Genomic DNA, 20,513 nt, shown 5'->3' on the forward strand with positions numbered 1-20,513 from the left:
CTCCATTCCTATCATAACATACCTAGTTCCGGTGACATGACTCTGTGCCTCCGACTCTTTCCTTTGCTTTTGGTGGTTTTGTTGGTTTTGCCACTGGTATGTGTTTCACTGTGCTTTTTGACTTGCCCCCCACCCTTCCCTGGTGGCCCTTGACTTCTGTGGGTGGGACCTGCTGGTGTGGCCCATGGGAGGTATCTTGGCTCTCCTCTGGTTTCTCCACCCATAGACCCCTTTTCCCGCCCAATCCCTCTCTGTGCTATTTCCAGTGCTGGTGGGGCTTGTGTGCTGGTTGGTGGTGGCTCCGTTCCGTAGTCAGGGACCCTCCTTATGTGAGAGTCTGTGACCTCCTGTTTAGGGGTTACTATTTTGGGGATGATGGGTTTCAGAGAACTGACGTTGGTTTTAGGAGGCGGGTGGGATGATAAGCATATATCCGATTGCTTGACTACGAGATGGTGGATGACTGAACCATTTGATGATTTCTCTGGTACTAGAGCAGATTGTCCTTTGGCTCCAATATGAGGCTCCTTATCATGGGATATTTGGTTGGCGGTGGCAGAGCTCCTAACTAGGGGTTTTCGGGTGGTGGCCACATTTGCTGGCCTTTTTTCCTGAATTTCTGGTGCCTTGGAGTCTTTAAGCACTTGTGTTGAGACTAGATCCAAAGGGGCAGGTTGGTTACTTGGGGTTCTTTGAGGAGAAGGTGATCTTCGGGTTAGATCTTGAGATGAACGGATAAGTTGTTGCTGGGAAACAGTTCTTTTAATGCGGGAAAGCTCTTGGGAAAATCGTGCCTCAATGTCACTCACCCGGTCTGAGAATGCCCCTCTGTCATCCAAAGAAGCTGTTTTGTACCTCAGTGAAGGACACCTCAAGGTATATCCTCCTATTTCAGATCTCACGCCATCTCTAAGGTCATCTCTAAGCTCCTCGGTTGAGGACTCCAACCCGCTACCCAGTCCATCCGCCCCAGGCTGGTCAAAGGACCTGGCCTTACGGAGTGGTAGCCAGGACTGTACAAGAAAAGGGCTGTCGCTCTGATCCAGGCTTTTTCTTCTTTCCTCAAGACAACGCAGTTTTTCAAAAATCTTGGAGCCTGAACGGATCAACTTTGGAGATGCTCGCAAGATGGACACTCGCCCTGATGATTCACTTAAAGGTGTCACAGGGCGAGAATCCTGGCCACTGACCTGAGAGCCAGCTGAGGACTTTGGCCTCTTAACTTTCTCCTCAAACTCTTCGATTACCGTGTCCTGGTATTGGGAAGGCATAAGGGTTTTCTTTCGGGGGGTAAGAGGTGTTGATGGGCCACGACCGCTAGGCATAGGATTGGCAGCAGACCGTTGCCCAAGGCGGGGAGAAGGGGGAGGTAGTACAGGAGGTCTTGGATTCTGAAGAGGACGAGGGGAATCTGGGATGGCACCATTGATGCTGCCTCTCCGAAGTCCACCTTCTGGCAAAAAGCTGTAAGGAAAAGTGAAATGTGAGCTAAGATGGTTCTGGTGCTAAATACTTTACTGATCCTAAGTTATATTCTGTATTATACTCCAGATCTGCACTCACTATTCTGCTGGTGAGGTCACTGTGTACATACATTACATTACTTCTCCTGTACTGATCCTGAGTTATATCCTGTATTATACTCCAGAGCTGCACTCACTATTCTGCTGGTGGGGTCACTGTGTACATACATTACATTACTTATCCTGTACTGATCCAGAGTTATATCCTGTGTTATACTCCAGAGCTGTACTCACTATTCTGCTGGTGAGGTCACTGTGTACATACATTACATTACTTATGTACTGATCCTGAGTTATATCCTGTATTATACTCCAGAGCTGTACTCACTATTCTGCTGGTAGGGTCACTGTGTACATACATTACATTACTTATCCTGTACTGATCCTGAGTTATATCCTGTATTATACTCCAGAGCTGTACTCACTATTTTGCTGGTAAGGTCACTGTGAACATACATTACATTACTTATCCTGTACTGATTCTGAGTTATATCCTGTATTATACTCCAGAGCTGTACTCACTATTCTGCTGGTGAGGTCACTGTGTACATACATTACATTACTTATCCTGTACTGATCCTGAGTTATATCCTGTATTATACTCCAGAGCTGTACTCACTATTCTGCTGGTGAGGTCACTGTGTACATACATTACATTACTTATCCTGTACTGATCCTGAGTTATATCCTGTATTATACTCCAGAGCTGTACTCACTATTCTGCTGTGTGTGTGAACCCTGGTGTGAGAACCCCTCAGTGAGAACCCCTTTAGTGAAGCAGAAATGGTAGACTTATTCTCCTAATACCCATGAGTAAAGCATGAGAGAGAATAGGATCCCATCTTTACTGTTAACCTAAAGTCTACCTGCCACTAAAACAAACTTTTGATATGTCATAGAGACTTATCAAGAAATAATTCGGGATCTGACTGCTTCGCTAAAACAGGTGGGGAGAGAGGCGCGCTGGCGTGTCTAAGTGATTAGCCCATAGACTTACATTATGCGGCCGGCCTGGCTGTGGCACCACTAGGCCCAGCCTGCCCTTAGACTCTGCCCCCACCCCCTTCCCCGGCTGGATTTCCTGTGCACCACATACACGTACACATAATAACATCTTGAATATAAAGAAGGATGAACAATGCAGAGGCGGAAAAGGAAAAAAAGAACCAAAACCAGCATGTGAGAGGGAGAAAAGGTCAGCCTGGGAGTACGACATAACGCAAATCATAATATGGTGGAACCTCCGGGGTGAGCGCAGCGAGCATAGTCATCATCCATACTGCAATAAGCCAGTGTTTCCTAACCAGGGTGCTTCCAGCTGTGCTGGGAGTTGTAGTTTTGCAACAGCTAGAGGCACCCTGGTTAGGAAACACTTGCCTATTGCTGTCCTGGCTGTAAGAGGGAGAAACCTAGAACAGGCTGAAGCTGCATCTCATAGGAATTCACTGAAACTCTATAGTTTGAGTTATGGGATAGAAGTTCTGTGTCACCAATGTATCAAGTGCTGCACTTACTTAGGAAGTTCAGTCATGAGACTCCACCCACTTTGCCTCGGTAAAGTAAGAGGCATCATGGGAAATGTAGTCTGCATTAGGAGAGCCATATCTAAAGGGGAAATAGGACTGAAGATGATGCCGTGGACCTTAACTTTAATGGCGGATATCAGCAATCATGCTGAAGTCTGCCCTTAACCCTTTAGATGCTGTGATCAATGCTGATCACGGCATCTAAAAAATTTGTGAGGCTTTGGGGACACTCATCGGCACCCCCGCAGCAAGTTCGCGGGGGTCTGATGGGTGAAGATGGTGGCTGGAAGTGTCTTACCTTCCTCCGTGCCGTCCCCGGGGACCCTCCTGCCTAGTCTGCTATCAGGCAGGCTGTACAAGTAGGCTGAGGATATTACTGATCATTGCTATGGCATTCCCTATCCCCTATATGCTGGTCTGACCACTAGGGCCCCCCGCGATCACAGGGACGGGATCCGGCGCTAAGTGAGGAGTGCGTACTATAGCCGACACGTGCTCCATTATGGAAGTGCCAAAAAGACCCGAGTACAGCTCTCTCAAAGAAATTAATGGAGTGTGTGCCATCTACCGGTAGACGACACGCGCTCCTCGCTGAGAGGGCTGGGGTCCTGTCCTGGAGATCGCGGGGGGGGGGGGGTCCGTCTGCTGGGGCACATATGACACATATGCCGCTACTTATCCCCTATACTGTGGATAGGGGATAGGTAAATTTTCGCCAGAGCACTCCTTTAAAAAATGTGAAGTAAATAGTAATAAAAATGTTTTTAAAAATATAAATAAGCCCCTGCCCTAATAAAAATTAAAATCCTCCCCATTTTCCATTTTTTATTTTTATTTTACAAAAAAAACAAACAAACATATGTGGTATTGCCACATACAGAAACTTTCAAAATAATAAAATATAATGTTAATGATCCTGTACAGTGAATGGTGCAAACGTTAAAAAAAACTTAAAAAAAAAACACAATGTTGTTTTTTTTGTCACCTTATATACATGAAAAATAAAAAATAAATGATCAAAAAGTCACATATATGCCAAATTAGTACTAATAAAAACTCCAGATCACAACGCAAAATATGACCCTTATACAGTCACATATATGGAATATAAAAAAGTTATAGGGGTCAGAATGGGGTAATTTTAAACATACTCAATTTGTTAAAAAAGTTTGACTTTAGTACAATAATAGAAATGTGTGTAACCATGGGGATCGTTTTAATCGTATTGAGTCACAGTTTCTCATAGAATGAACTGAGTAAAAAATGACCCCCCACCCCCCCCAAAAAAAAAAAAAAAAAATTGCTATTTTAATTTTCTTTTCAATCTCCCCCACACACAAATAATATTTTCTTTATTGTTTCACAGTACATTTTATGGTAAGATGAAAGGTGTTATTTCGAGGTACAATTGGTTACGCAAAAAACAATCCCCCTGATATGGCTCTTATAGATATTATTATAGAAAGATTAAAGAATTATGTCTACTAAGGTGAGGAGGAAAAAAACAAAAATGCTACAATTAAAATGGTCTGTGTCCTTAAAGGGGTATTCCGGGCAAAATGTTTTGGAAACCTCTGGGTTTCCGGGACTGGGGATGTGACGTCACGCCACGCCCCCTCCATTCATGTCTATGGGAGGGGGCGTGACGGCCGTCACGCCCCCTCCCATAGACATGAATGGAGGGGGCGTGGCGTGACGTCACATCCCCAGTCCCGGAAACCCGGAGGTTTCCAAACTAGAGATGCAGTCCCCGCATAGAATGCGGGTGCTGCAGGGAGATCGTGGGGGGGGGGGTCCCAGCAGTGGGCCCCACGCGATCAGACATCTTATCCGTATCCTTTGGATAGGGGATAAAATGTTTTTGCCCGGAATACCCCTTTAAAGGGGTTATCCAGGAAAAAAATTTAACAATGAAATCTATGGGAATCGGATGTTCAAAAAAAAAACATCCGTTATCATCAGTTATTGTCAGGTTTTTTAACATCAGTTTTTTGTACTGAGCATTTAAAAAAAAAATAAATAAATAAAAAAAAAGGTTAAAAACCTGATTAAAAAAACGGATGTAACTGGTAATAACGGATGAACAACATCAGGTTTTTTTTTTTTAGAAAAAAAACATTAAAAATAACGGATGATGGTCATCAGTTATCATCCATTATTACCGGTTATTGAATCCGTTTTTTTTGTTTTTTTTCATCCGTTATTGTAAAATAACGGCAGTAAAAAAGCAGTATGATACCTGTAGTGTGAAAGGGGCCTATGGCTTACATCAGTGTTTCACCAACCAGGGTGCCTCCAGCTGTTGCAAAACTACAACTCCCATCATGCCCGGACAGCCTTTGGCTGTCCGGACATGCTGGGAGTTGTAGTTTTGCAACAGCTGAAGGCACCTGGTTGGTGAAACACTGGCTTACATGTTGCGCTCTGTACGCTGCTGCAGAATATATATATATATATATATATATATATATATATAATTATTATTATTATTGTGTTGCAAATTGGGTAATGCATTAAGGGGTTAAGTGATAAGGTGTCATATAACAGATACCTATAGTACAGGTTTCTCATCAGTAAAAGCGATGCTGCAATCTGTAGGGGCCTCGGCGCAATTTACTGCTGCAAATGTAATCGACACAAAGTAAATGAATGGCCTCCTGTAACAAAGCAAAGGGGAAATTGATGGGTAATGACCTTATAAAGGAGGCTCCCGGAGGATGGCGGCTCACAAGGATGGATGGTACATACAGGAAAGATGAGGGGGAGATAAGAAGATGGATGACTACTACGCTCGCTGGCTCATCGGCCCTTCAGATGAACAGAACAAAATGAAAAATATAGAAAAGATAAATGAAAAAAATGGAAAAATCCAAGAAGGTTGAGCGGAGGAGGATGGTATGTAGCGGGTGATGACGGGCGGGCTGAGTTACTTACACCCGAATGGCACATGATCTGCCCCGGTAGAGGCTGAAGGCGCTGCTATACAGGTCGCTGAACCCTGACAGGCTGACCTCTGACCCCCAGACACTGCCCGGTAGGTTGTTGCTGGATGCTGGGATGAGGGGCTCCACTCCCAGGTGTCGGGCCCCTACCCCCTGAGTGAATCCTTGCCTTGCGTTCTTGGAGTCTCTCTCTACTACGGTCTGTTGGCTGCCGGACCAGTCCGAGAACTCATCCGTCTGTGAGAGTCCAGTCAGCGTACTGGGAGTGGTGTGGAGCGAGCTGGCCAGCAAGGTGTCGGAGTCCCCTGGAAACAATAGAAAAAAGAAAGACACCTTTTATACAACCTTCTAATACTTTTTCTTAAATCATTTTGTTTTGTTTTTCCAATGTATATACATTGCATTTTTTATTTTATTTTAAATGACAAAATACCATTACAGTGATCCCTCAACTTACAATGGCCTCAACATACAATAGTTTCAACATACAATGGTCTTTTATGGACCATTGTAACTAGAAACCAGACACAACATACAGTGCTATGGAATCTGCGAAACGTGTCCATGGCCGGAAGAACCGACCAATCAGAATGGACATTTCACTGGTAAAACCCCTGTATTCCTAAAGTGCACGCACTGACTGGTGTCTGGAAGCGCCCCCTACAGTACAGGGAGGTATTACATGTTCTGTACTCTTTACCTGTATTACTGAAGTGCACGCACTGACTGGTGTCTGGTAGCGCCCCCTACAGTACAGAGAGGTATTACATGTTCTGTACTCTTTATCTGTATTACTGAAGTGTATGCACTGACTGGTGTCTGGTAGTGCCCCCTACAGTACAGGGAGGTATTACATGTTCTGTACTCTTTACCTGTATTACTGAAGTGTATGCACTGACTGGTGTCTGGTAGCGCCCCCTACAGTACAGGGAGGTATTACATGTTCTTTACTACTATTTACCTGTATTATTGAAGTGCATGCACTGACCGGTGTCTGGTAGCGCCCCCTACGGTACAGGGAGGAATTACATGTTCTGTACTCTTTACCTGTATTACTGAAGTGTATGCACTGACTGGTGTCTGGTAGCACCCCCTACAGTACAGGGAGGTATTACATGTTCTGTACTCTTTACCTGTATTACTGAAGTGTATGCACTGACTGGTGTCTGGTAGTGCCCCCTACAGTACAGGGAGGTATTACATGTTCTGTACTCTTTACCTGTATTACTGAAGTGTATGCACAGACTAGTGTGTGGTAGCGCCCCCTACAGTACAGGGAGGTATTACATGTTCTGTACTCTTTACCTGAATTACTGAAGTGTATGCACTGACTGGTGTCTGGTAGCGCCCCCTACAGTACAGGGAGGTATTACATGTTCTGTACTATTTACCTGTATTACTGAAGTGTATGCACTGACTGGTGTCTGGTAGCGCCCCCTACAGTACAGGGAGGTATTACATGTTCTGTACTCTTTACCTGTATTACTGAAGTGCATGCACTGACTGGTTTCTGGTAGCGCCCCCTACAGTACAGAGAGGTATTACATATTCAGTACTCTTTACCCGTACCAGGGTTAGCTGCTCCTTTGGACACCAGGTGAGGGCGGCTCCATGTTACCTTTTTTAGGACGTGTTCTGTACAGGACCCTGAAGAAGCTCCTGTCCTCTACATAGACCAGTGTTTCCCAGAGAGGGTGCTTCCAGCTGTTGCAAAACTACAACTCCCAGCATGCCCCGACAGCCGAAGGCTGTCGGGGCATGCTGGGAGTTGTAGTTTTGCAACAGCTGGAGGCACCCTGGTTGAGAAACACAGAAATAGACAGTTATTTACAGCTCCCAGCAGCTAGTTCTTACTTTTCTATGTAAGGAATTGCTTTATCTATATTAGTTATCTACTTATTTTTCTTTAATCCTCCCTTTTTCCTATTTTTGGATGACATTTTGGGGGCTTCAGAACCAATTACCAGGTCTCCATAGAGTTATGGTCTCAACATACAATGGTCTCAACATACAATGGTCGTCCTGGAACCAATTATTATTGTAACTTGATGGACCACTGTACAAGTATTTTCAAACCATATTTATTTATATTTAAATAGCAGAGTCTGTGGTGACCCAGGGGAGACAATTGTGCTCTGACCCAATCAGGGTCCATTCGGCACAAAAAACAAAACAAAAAAAAACAAAAAGAAAAACAGACCGTGGATGGGTCGAAGCACAACAGCATCCCTAAAGGAAACAAGCATTCTCCATCTTTTAACCCTTTGTGCACCCCAACTGAATATAAAAAGGAATCAGGATGACAAGGATGACAAATGCCCCGATTGCCGGTCATCCCATACATAGTCACGCAGCCCTCTAATCCCCTTCCCTTCACAGTCATTTTTGCCGAGGGCCTTTTAGTGTTTTTTCCATTCCCACCTCCCAAGAGCCATAACATTTATATTTTTCCATCAACAATCATAGTCACGTGAGGGTTTATTTTGTCGTGGGACAAGTTTGCACCATTTATTATACCATGAAAAATAGAGCAGATTTTTTTTTTAAATAAATAAAATAAATATATATTTATGGGTTGGAATAGTTTAAAAAAAAAAAAAAATTTGGATTCCACAATTGTTGTTATGGAATATAGATGACACGTTAATAGTCAGTAATTTTTTGTTTTGCTTAAAAATAAATAACTAAATAAATCAGTGGTCTCAAACTGTGGGCCTCCAGCTGTTGCAAAACTTCAACTCCCAGCATGCCCGGACAGCCGTTGGCTGTCCGGGCAGGCTGGGAGTTGAAGTTTTGCAACAGCTGGAGGCACATTAGTTGGGAAACACAACCCAAAGGGACTTGTATGAGCAATCATTTGATTGCTCGTACAGATCAATGCAGGACACTTGCTGGAAGTTGAAGTTTTGCAACATCTGGAGGGCCGCAGCTTGAGACCATTGAAATAAATACATTTAATAAATAATAAAAAAAAAAAAAAAAAATAGATACATAAATAAAATTAAATAAAATATATTTTAAGATATTTAAAAATATATATAGATAGATAAATAAATAAATAAATCCTTAAAGAAATAAGTTTGCTTTGCTGCTTTGTATTGCCATATTCCGACCCCTATAACTTTTTTATTTTACAATCTACAGAGCTGTGTGAGAGACTTTTTTTTTTTACTGCTTTCACTGTTTTTTATGTAATGTGATGTTTTAATAGTTTGGAGGTTTTCAGATGCTGTGATACCAATAATGCTTTTTTTTCTAGATGATAAATGGAGAAATGTTTTTTATCTTTCTCAAAATGTTTTTTTTTAAATAAGTGCGAGGTCATATATCTCCCTCCCACACATCAGCCACCCCACCCATCGAAACACACCCGTGATCTCTTCAATGCAGTAGACCAGTGTTTTCTAACCAGGGTGCCTCCAGCTGTTGCAAACTTACAATTCCCTGCAGAATGATCTCCCTCTCACCTAGCGGTCGCTCCACCCTCCTGTGATCACCTGACTAGTGGTAAATTTTGTTCCCCCATGGGTACCCCAGGTAATAAGGTTGAGAAACATTGTGATAGCTCATAAAGTGCATCACTTTGCAGGCGATGACAATGAGCACATGAGGAAGCTTATTTAAATAAATAAATAAATAATAAAATAAATAAATAATAAAATAAATGAATAGATAAATAAATAAATTATAAAACAAATAAATAGATAAATAAATAATAAAATAAATAAATAGATAAATAAATAAATATTAAAATAAATAACTAGATAAATAAATAAATAATAAAATAAATAAATAATAAAATAAAAGAATAGATAAATAAATAAATAAATACATATATAAATAAATATTAAAATAAATAAATAATAAAATAAATGAATAGATAAATAAATAAATAAATAGATAAATAATAAAATAAATAAATAAATAATAAAATAAATAAATAAATAATAAAATAAATGAATAGATAAATAAATAAATTATAAAACAAATAAATAGATAAATAAATAATAAAATAAATAAATAGATAAATAAATAAATATTAAAATAAATAACTAGATAAATAAATAAATTATAAAATAAATAAATAGATAAATAAATATTAAAATAAATAACTAGATAAATAAATTAATTAAATAAATAAATAAATAGATAAATAAATCCTTAAAGAAATAAGTTTGCTTAACATTGCCATATTCTGACCCCTATAATTTTTTTTATTATCTACAGAGCTGTGTGAGAGCTTGGTTTGGCACCATTTTGGGGTAGATCAGCCTTTTTTTTTTACTGCTTTAATAGTTTTTTTATGTAATGTGATGTTTTAATAGTTTGGACGTTTTCAGATGCTGTGATACCAAGAATGCTTTTTTTCCAGATAATAAAAGGGAAACTGTGAGGTCATTTTTCTCCCTCCCAAACCTCAGCCACCCCACTCACTGAAACACACCCGTGATCCCTTCAATGCAGTAGACCAGTGTTTTCTAACCAGGGTCGGAGGGCTCTGCTTAAGTGGGGTCCATCAGAAGGATGGGAGTTGAGCGGAGAAAAAAACACTGCACATATTATTGTTTTCTACACTGAACTCCTGTAAAATACCGGACACCTGACAGATTCTATTTAAGTCAATAGGATCCGTCGTGACCCGGGGTGACAACTGTGCTCCGAACCGTTCAAGGTCCATTCGGCGCAAAAAAAATAAATAAATAAAAATAAAAACAGACCCTGAATGGGTTGGAGCACAATAGCACCCTTAAAGGAGAACTACGGGATTGAAAATGTTATCCCCTATCCTAAGGAAAGGGGATAAGTTTCAGATCGCGAGGGGTCTGACCGCTGGGGCCCCCCACGATCTCCCGTACGGGGCCACGGCTCTCTGCATAGAGAGCGCGTGTCGACCACCGCACGAGGCGGCGGCTGACACGCGCCCTCCATTTACTGCTATGGGAGAGCCGGGGGCATGTCGGCCGCTGCTTCGTGCGGTGGTCAACACGCCCTCTCCAACCAGAGAGCCGCGGCCCCGTACGGGAGATCGCGGGGGGCCCCAGCGGTCTGACCCCCCGCCATCTGAAACTTATCCCCTATCCTAAGGATAGGGGATACATTTTTCAATCCCGTAGTTCTCCTTTAAAGAAAACACGCATTGTCCATATTTTAACCCTTTGTACACCCCAGTCATCTCATACATAGTCACGCAGCCCACTAATCCCCTTCCCTTCACAGTCATTTTTGCCGAGGGCCTTTTAGTGTTTTTTCCATTCCCACCTTCCAAGAGCCACAACATTTATATTTTTCCATCAACAATCATAGTCACGTGAGGGCTCATTTTGTCGTTGGGACAAGTTTGCACCATTTATTATACCATGAAAAATAGAGCAGATTTTTAAAATATATAAAAAAAATATTTATTTATGGGTTGGAATAGTTAAAAGAAATTATGATTCCACAAATGTTTTTATGGAATATAAATGACACGTTAATAGTCAGTAGTTTTTAGTTTTGCTTAATAAATAACTAAATAAATCAGTGGTCTCAAACTGCAGGCCTACAGATGTTGCAAAACTTCAACTCCCAGCATGCCCGGACAGCCAACGGTTGAAGTTTTGCAAGGCATGCTGGGAGTTGAAGTTTTGCAACATCTGGAGGCCCACAGTTTGAGACCACTGAAGTAAATAAAATAAATAAATAAATTGACCTGTTAATGACTAAGGATGTGTATACAGGTCCTTGTGCCGTTAACAGTGTAAGAAAGAAAAGAATATAAAGAAAAGAAAGAAAGAAAGAAAGAAAGAAAGAAAAAAGAAAGGAAAGAAAGAAAGAAAGGAAAGAAAAATTAAAGAAAGAAAAGAAAGGAAAGAAAGAAAAGAAAAGAAAGAAAGAAAGAAAGAAAGAAAGGAAAGAAAGAAAGAAAGAAAGAAAGGAAAGAGAGAAAGAAAGAAAGAAAAAAAGAAAAGAAAGGAAAGGAAAGAAAGAAAGAAAAGAAAAGAAAGAAAGAAAGAAAGAAAAAAAGAAAAGAAAGAAAGAAAAAAAGAAAAGAAAGGAAAGAAAGAAAAAGAAAGAAAGAAAGAAAGGAAAGAAAAATAAATTAAAGAAAGAAAGAAAGAAAAAAGAAAGGAAAGAAAAATAAATTAAAGAAAGAAAGGAAAGAAAGAAAAGAAAGAAAGAAAGAAAGAAAGAAAAGAAAAGAAAGAAAGAAAGAAAAGAAAAGAAAGAAAAAAAAGAAAGAAAGAAAAGAGAAAATAAAATCTTTAAAGAAAAAAAGTTTGCTTTGCATTGCCATATTCCGACCTCTATATCTTTTTTATTTTATAATCTACAGAGCTGTGTAAGAGCTTGGTTTGGCCCCATTTTGGCCTTTTTTACTGCATTTTATTCCACTTTTTGGGGAATCTTGATGACCAAATACTTTTTTTTAAGTAATGCAATGTTTTAATAGTTTGGACATTTTCAGATCATGTGATACCAATAATGCTTTTTTATTGGCTTATTTTTTTTTTTTTTTTTTGACGATAAATGGGAAAATGTTTCTCAATTTCTTTTTATTATGATTTTGTATTTATTTGTAGACATCAAAACAGTAATTGTTTATTTTTTTTATCTTTTAATCCTAAACTTTTTAATCCTCCTGGGCATGATGTCAACTTGCCATCAACTTGTACAATAAATTGCTGTACTTCTGTATTACTGTATCCCAGTGCCCCCTTCTGCAGGGTGTAATAGGAGTACTAGGATGGCAGTCCTGGTGGGCTTCACTAGGCTTCTGGCTGCTATGTAAAATGGGTTCTCCACCATAAGGTGATTATAGTACCTACCTGGCAGGCAGTAATGGACATGCTTAAGAAGGATCCGTGCTTGTCTTGGAGCTAAACAGCTATGTTGCGAGATTACCATAACACTGTGGCTATCTTTTTGAGACCTGGCTATTTCCTGTTGGAGTTCCCTCTCTCAAACTACATGTCCCATAATTCCTTCTTTGTAAGTGTGAGGTCACTTTTCTCCCTCCCACACATCAGCCACCCCACTCATTGAAACACACCTGTGCTCTCTTCAATGCATTAGACCAGTGTTTTCTAACAAGGGTGCCTCCAGCTGTTGCAAACCTACAATTCACTGCAGAATGATCTTCCTCCCACCCAGCGGCCACTCCACCCATTGAAGCAAACAGGCTTAAGAAACTCACCAGTGCAGAATGTTGTATCTAATCATGAACTATCGATAAAAAAGGGAAGGTTCACTTTAAAGGGGTACTCCGGTGGAATTTTTTAAAATTTTTAAATCAACTGGTGCCAGATAGTTAAACAGATTTGTAAATGACTTCTATTAAAATATAATCTTTACCCTTCCTGTACTTTTTAGCAGCTGTAGGCTACAGAGGAAATACTTTTCTTTTTGAATTTCTTTTTCGTCTTATCCACAGTGCTCTCTGCTGACACCTGATGCCCGAATCAGGAAATCATGCATAGGAGCCTCCAAGGTTCGACGGGATAGCAAGGCGCTGACACAGAGGTAAAATGGGAAATGACGTTTTAATCACCCATGATGCAATGCGTTTCACAGTACAACTGCTTCATCAGGCATGCCTGATGAAGCAGTTGTACTGTGAAACGCGTCTTGCTATCCCGTCGAACTTGCTATCCCGTCGAACCTTGGAGGCTCCTATGCATGATTACACTATCGGACGTGGAAGGGCTGCAGTCATTTACCATGTCGTGCTTTATACCATGGTTGCACTTGGTGGAGTGTAACCTCCTGGGGTAAGCGTGCGTTGTGTCTTATCCTCCCTCGTGCATCCCTTGGTTAATACACTACGGAGCGCTGTCTGTCTTTTGTTTTTCCGAATCAGGAAATGTCCAGAGCAGCATAGGTTTGCTATGAGGATTTTTTCCTGCTCTGGACAGTTCCTGACACGGACAGAGGTGTCAGCAGAGAGCACTGTGGACAAGACAAAAAAGAAATTCAAAAAGAAGAGAATTTCCTCTGTAGCATACAGCCGCTAAAAAGTACTGGAAGGGTAAAGATTTTTTTTTAATAGAAGTCATTTACAAATCTGTTTAACTTTCCGGCACCAATTGATTTAAAAAAAAAAAAAAAATTCCACCGGAGTACCCCTTTACAATAAAATAGGATTAATAATTACAATAAATGACAGTTCACTGTGTGGTTCCTGCTGCTATACCAGGCCTTACCTGAAGGGGTCCCCAGAGGGGTGTTGTTTGGCGCTCGGATTGTGCGCTGTAGCTGGGGTCCTCCAGTGTCCTCCTCCCCGGGCTCTGAGTCTGTATGAAGAAGAAAAATATAGATGAATTACGGATTAAGGAGACTTTGTAATCTCTAAGTGGCTCCACCTTGTACTGCGCCACGTCTTATGTTATGTACCCAGCAAACATTGGATTTCATGAACCTTTCTTTACTTGTCCAGTTCCTTTTCAATAACACTTGACACCGGGTCTGGTGACCTAGGAAGCTGCTGAAGGTTACTGCATAGGATGTTGTGTTTCCCAATTGACTTTCTGCATCATTCTCTCATGTTCCACAATATCTCTGCTTGCTGTCATCCACAGAAACCTTCACTGATTATTCCGAATGCATATAAATAATTTCTATTCATGCTTTACTGTAATACTGAAGACGGTGGCTGCAGCGCGATGTATTCCATCTGTGCCCCTAAGGGTTGCCGCCTTTCTTGCCCAAAAAATACCGGCCATGCTAATTTGCATAATTAATTATATATTCGTGACATCACAGGATACACATATGCGAGGGAAATTTTGTCCTATTCTGACCCCTATAACTTTTTTTTATTTCTCCTTATAGGGGGATGGATGTATGAGGCTCATATTTTTTGTGCCCCGATCTGTAGTTTTTAACAGTATGATTTTTGTTTTGATGTGACTTTTTGATCGCTTTTTTTTTCTTTTTTTTAAATAAAATTTGGGAGTTGCAGTTAATTACTCACTACAACTTCAACTACAACTCCCAGCATGCCATCATACAGCCTGTGGGTGACGGCCGTCACGCCCCCTCCCATAGACTTGCATTGAGGGGGCGTGGCCATGACATCACGAGCGTGGCGTGGCTGTGACATCATGAGCCTCCGCCCCGCATCACAAGTCATCCGGCACGGAGCGAAGTTCGCCCTGTGCACCGGATGTCTGTGGTGCCGCAGCCGAGATCGCGGGGATCCCCAGCGGCGGGACCCCCCGCGATCAGACATCTTATCCCTAGGGGTGGAGTACCCCTTTAAATCCAGAGAATCTTGTTCCTCACAGTCTGATCCTTATTATAATCTTCAGGCGTCTCTCAGATTGTGGAGGCTGTGGTGATGGTTTAGAACAGGGCTCAAGTCCTGCAGGAACTCGTGGGAATGGAGTTCCTGCACTTTTTCCACTGCAGGAACCCTTTTCCCATTATCAAGAGTCCTGCAGGACCAGTCCTTGGGTGGAAATCTTGGGTGAATTCCCACACTTTTTCTTCAAGGACTTGACCTTTGGTTTTGAACCTTCTAGAACAGGGGTGGGCAATTATTTTTCCCATGGGGCCACATGAGAAACTAAAAATATTGTGGAGGGCCGGGTAGTTTTCCCCCCAGATTAGGCAGCATAGTTGTCCTCCAGATCAGGCAGCATAGTTGTCCCCCAGATTAGGAGCATAGTTGTCCCCCAGATCAGGCAGCATAGTTGTCCCCCAGATTAGGATTATAGTTGTCCCCCAGATTAGGAGCATAGTTGTCCCCCAGATTAGGATTATAGTTGTCCCCCAGATTAGGCAGCATAATTGTCCCCCAGATTAGGAGCATAGTTGTCCCCCAGATTAGGAGCATAGTTATCCCCCAGATTAGGAGCATAGTTGTCCCCCAGATTAGGCAGCATAGTTGTCCCCCAGATTAGGCAGCCTAGTTATCCCCCAGATTAGGCAGCATAGTTGTCCCCCAGATTAGGAGCATAGTTGTCCTCCAGATTAGGCAGCATAGATGTCCCCCAGATTATGAGCATAGTTGTCCCCCAGATTAGGCAGCATAGTTGTCCCCCAGATTAGGGGCATAGTTGTCCCCCAGATTAGGATAGTTGTCCCCCAGATTAGGAGCATAGTTGTCCCCCAGATTAGTATAGTTGCCCCCCAGATAAGGCAGCATAGTTGTACCCCAGATTAGTTGTCCCCCACATTAGGCAGCTCCCCCCCCCCCACAAAAAAAAAAAAACACACACATACACACACTGACACATATAATCACACACAGACACACATATACACAGACACATATAATCACACACAGACACACATATACACAGACACATACACAGACACATATAATCACACACAGACACATATAATCACACACAGACACACATATACACAGACACATATATACACAGACACATATAATCATACACAGACACATATATACACAGACACATATATACACAGACACATATATACACAGACACATATAAACACAGACACTCACCCGCCCTGCGCAGCAGAGGAGACAGGATACACGGCCTCTCCTCCTCTCCCCTCCCTGCTCTGCCTATGGAGGGTTGTAAGACTGCACGGCAGAGAGAAGGCGGGGGAGGGGGAGAGAGGAGACAGGAGGTGCACGCCCCCTCCCCAGCACTGTACAATCTCTTCCTGTCATTGCACGGAGCTCTCCCTGTCACAGGCTGGTGGTGTACGACCTGGGCATTGTATGGGCCGACAGTCAGCGCGGGACGGTCAGAGCCAACCAAAGCCCAGGTCTGTTCTAGAAGTTTCTCCCATCTGCATGCAGGATCTTTGGAGCTCAGTAGCGTTGAGCACGAATATTCGAAATGCTAATTTTTATCGCGAATATTGGCAATTCTCGATTTCGTGAATATTCTGCTATATATATTCATAATGCCGTATATTCATATTTTAAAAAAAAAATTTTCACATGCAAATTTTTATGCAAATTTTTCATGCTAAATTTTCGAATGGAAAAAAAAGTGAACATAGCGAATATGCAAACATAGGGCGAATAATTGTAAATATATTTGCAAAATATAGCGAATTCAAATATGGCCCCTGCTGCTCATCACTAGAGCTCAGTGATCATTGGGGTCTTGGTCTCCTCTCTTAGGCTGCATGCACATCTCGGTTTTACATTACAGTTGCCGGATCCGGCTGGGGGAGGGGCAAACCGGGCTCCCCCGTACCCCAGCAGGACCGGCGCTGAACTCCATTCACTTTAATGAGCCGACCGAAGTCAAACAGTGACTCCGGTCGGCTAATTTTTGACCCGTATCCAGTTTTGTGACCGGACCTAAAACCGTAGTATAACCTGTCTTCTCTTTGGTGTTTTTTCATTCTCCTTTTTATTTTTTTTATTTTTTTGGTGCTCAGTGGCAGTTTTTCAAAGTCGCAATATGTTGAGACTAGAGTTTTTTTGTCTTGGCATTTTTTATCCCATAAAAGTATATGGAAGAGAAAAAATACCATTCAGAACGCAATGTGGGTTTTGCATTGATGTTTTTTTTTTTCTGGTGTTTTTTCATCTTATTCTTACTAAAAAGAAAAAAAAGAAAATAAAAACAAAAACCTGCAAATAGGAAAATCTGCCAAAGGAGGAAAAAAAGCTATTTCTACAAAAAAGGTGAAAACACCAGAAAAAAATGCCAGAAAAAACGCAAAAAAAAAAAAAGGTTTTATGGTGTTTTTTTTTGTTTTTGTTTTTTATCACAGGCAAAAAAACAGATAAAACAAGTGGAAACCTAGTCTTAAAGTAATTCTCCTATGGATCTTTTTTTTTTTTTTTTTTTAGAAAAATCATATTAGTGTTGTAACCTAGGAACAGAATGACATGATGGTTGTCAGAGCATGGTGGGAGTTGTAGTACTACAACAGCTGAAAACCAACAAGGTGGAAAACATTTCCCTTATGGCAGTGTTTCCCAATCAGGGTGCCTCCAGCTGTTTCAAAACTACAACTCCCAGCATGCTGGGAGTTGTAGTTTTGCAACAGCTGGAGGCACACTGGTTGGGAAACACTGCCCTAAGATTTCATGCACATAGCAATTCTACAGACCCTATACATTGGCGCACAAAATCTGTAGTCTGTATATTGCTGTATACTCCATGAGGTGTCCTACAGCAGCCCGCTATAATCATTAAAGGCATATTTCTATTTTTTTATTTAACTTTATTCTATATATATATATATATATATATATATATATATATATATATATATATCAACTGGCTCCAAAAAGTTAAACAGATTTGTAAATTACTTTTATGAAGAAAATCTTAATCCTTCCAATAATTATCAGCTGCAGAAGTTGAGTTGTTCTTTTCTGTCTGACAACAGTGCTCTCTGCTGACATCTCTGCTTGTCTCGGGAACTGCACAGAGTAGAAGAGGTTTGCTATGGGGATTTTCTTCTACTCTGCACAGCTCCCGAGACAGGTGTCATCATAGAGCACTTAGACAGAAAAGAACAACTCAACTTCAGCAGCTCATAAGTACTGAAAGGATTAAGATTTTTTTAATAGAAGTAATTTACAAATCTGTTTAACTTTCTGGAGCCAGTTGATTATATATATATATATATATATATATATATATATATATATATATATAAACGTTTTTTTTCCTGGAATACCTTTAATCAAAAGTCCACCCCCTTTGAAAAGACCATCCCCTAGTCCAGACCATATTTTGTGTAATGGAGTTTTAGTCAACCATACGTTTTTTAATAGTGACCATTTTCTTAGAGAAGACCCCCATCCCCATAGAAGACCACTATTTTGGTCTTCTCAAAGGGGTTTTTACTAAACACTCCAAGACAGGTTGTGTTTGCATCGGTTGTGACTGCGCTAATGCATTACCCAATTTTCAACACAATAAAATATATATATATATATATATATATATATATATATATATATATATATATAGCACCAGCATATTCTGCAGCGGCGTACAGAGCGCAACATGTAAGCCAGCGTTTCCCAACCAGGTGCCTTCAGCTGTTGCATAACTACAACTCCCAGCATGCCCGGACAGCCAAAGGCTGTCCGGGCATGCTGGGAGTTGTAGTTTTGCAACAGCTGGAGGCACCCTGGTTGGGAAACACTGATGTAAGCCATAGGCCCCTTTCACACTACAAGTATCATCCTGCTTTTTTACTGCCATTATTTTACAATAACGGATGAAAAAAAACCCGGATGCAATAACTGGTAATAACGGATGATAACTGATGACCATCATCCATTATTTTTAATGGTTTTTTTCTTAAAAAACCTGATGTTGTTCATCCATTATCATCCGTTATTACCAGTTACATCCGTTTTCTTAATCAGGTTTTTAACCCTTTTTGTAAATGCTCAGTACAAAATGCTCAGCCCACCCTAATCTTCAACTTAGTGGTCATTGGGTACCTTCAGTTGGTGCACACTGAAACTTGACAATAACTGATGTTTTTTTTGAACATCCTGTTGCCATAGATTTTAATGTTAAATTTTAACATCCATTTGTTCACCCTTTTTTTTATTTTTGACGGACCAAAAATGAGTGCAAGCACAGTCTTTTGTGCCGGCAAAAATAACTGACATTAGTAAAAACGGACGTGCCTGATGCAAAAGGATGGTCAAAAAAATCCCATTGACATGAATAGGATATTTTGATGGCCGTTTTCAGGACTTTTTGCCGGGAGTAATAACAGAGGTTTTTTTTTCCAGGATGATACCTGTAGTGTAAAAGGGGCCATAGGAAGTTATCGGTATTAAATCTGAAAAACGTCAAGTTACTTTGCTTACCATAGCTGTGTTTCCTGCAGGAGCGGAATACTTCGCTTCCGTAGGGGCAGCGAGAGAGAGAGATAATGTCACAAACTGTTAGTAACAGCCCAAAAGGTTCGAAGACCATGCAACGAAAATTCATGCAAACGGCACTTCCATCTGTCAACACTAGAGGCCGCTGGTGCACAGCAAATGGTGCAGCTGAGCAAAATCATAGTATAGAAAAGAAAAAAATTAAATAAAATAAAATAAACATATGAATTAAAATGATTATAAGATTATGGGGGTCCTCCATCTGCTGCATCTTTATACGGCATGCATCTGTTTCTAGTTTTGCATTGTGGTTAAATAATGTTAGACGCTGCGCCTGGTGCTGGAATACATGAAACTTATTCCCGTATCAGGACAGGAGGGCTGTGTTCCTATTTGTTCCTAAAGAGCGGTGGGGTCCTGAGCTGGTTCACCATGTACCAAAAAACACTGCTTTACACTAAGCTCTGAACTTCTAATGTTGGGATTAGCAGGAAACCTTGATTTACCTATCAGGGACAGTGTGGATCATCTGGAGGGAGAAGGGTTTGCAAAGTGATATGTGAGCAGTAAGGAAAGAAGCAGCGCAGCAAGGATGGGGTTACACCAGTGTTTTCAGACGAGTGTGCCTCCAGCTGTTGCCAAACTACATTACCTCCAGCCTGGGCATGCCGGGAGTTGTAGTTTGGCAACAGCTGGAGGCACACTGGTTGGGAAACACTGATCTAGTAGATAACATTTA

The 20,513-nt window shown here is 41.1% G+C and overlaps 1 protein-coding gene across 2 annotated transcripts in view; it reads right to left on the minus strand.

Moving 5' to 3' along the window:
- The window catches only part of SPEG (striated muscle enriched protein kinase), a 374,397-nt gene that overhangs the window by 175,106 nt on the left and 178,778 nt on the right, over positions 1-20,513 (minus strand). Inside the window, exons 3-6 of one of the 2 annotated variants that reach the window (XM_056537027.1) lie at positions 19,760-19,789; positions 14,172-14,261; positions 5,984-6,296; positions 23-1,464 (exon numbers count right to left, since the gene is read on the minus strand). In XM_056537027.1, the coding sequence (XP_056393002.1) occupies positions 23-1,464; positions 5,984-6,296; positions 14,172-14,261; positions 19,760-19,789 (1,875 nt within the window). The remainder of the gene's footprint in view (positions 1-22; positions 1,465-5,983; positions 6,297-14,171; positions 14,262-19,759; positions 19,790-20,513) is intronic. The other variant, XM_056537025.1, reaches the window with a different exon arrangement.

The sequence above is a fragment of the Hyla sarda genome, chromosome 8, assembly GCF_029499605.1.
Source record: "Hyla sarda isolate aHylSar1 chromosome 8, aHylSar1.hap1, whole genome shotgun sequence".
NCBI lineage: Eukaryota > Metazoa > Chordata > Amphibia > Anura > Hylidae > Hyla > Hyla sarda.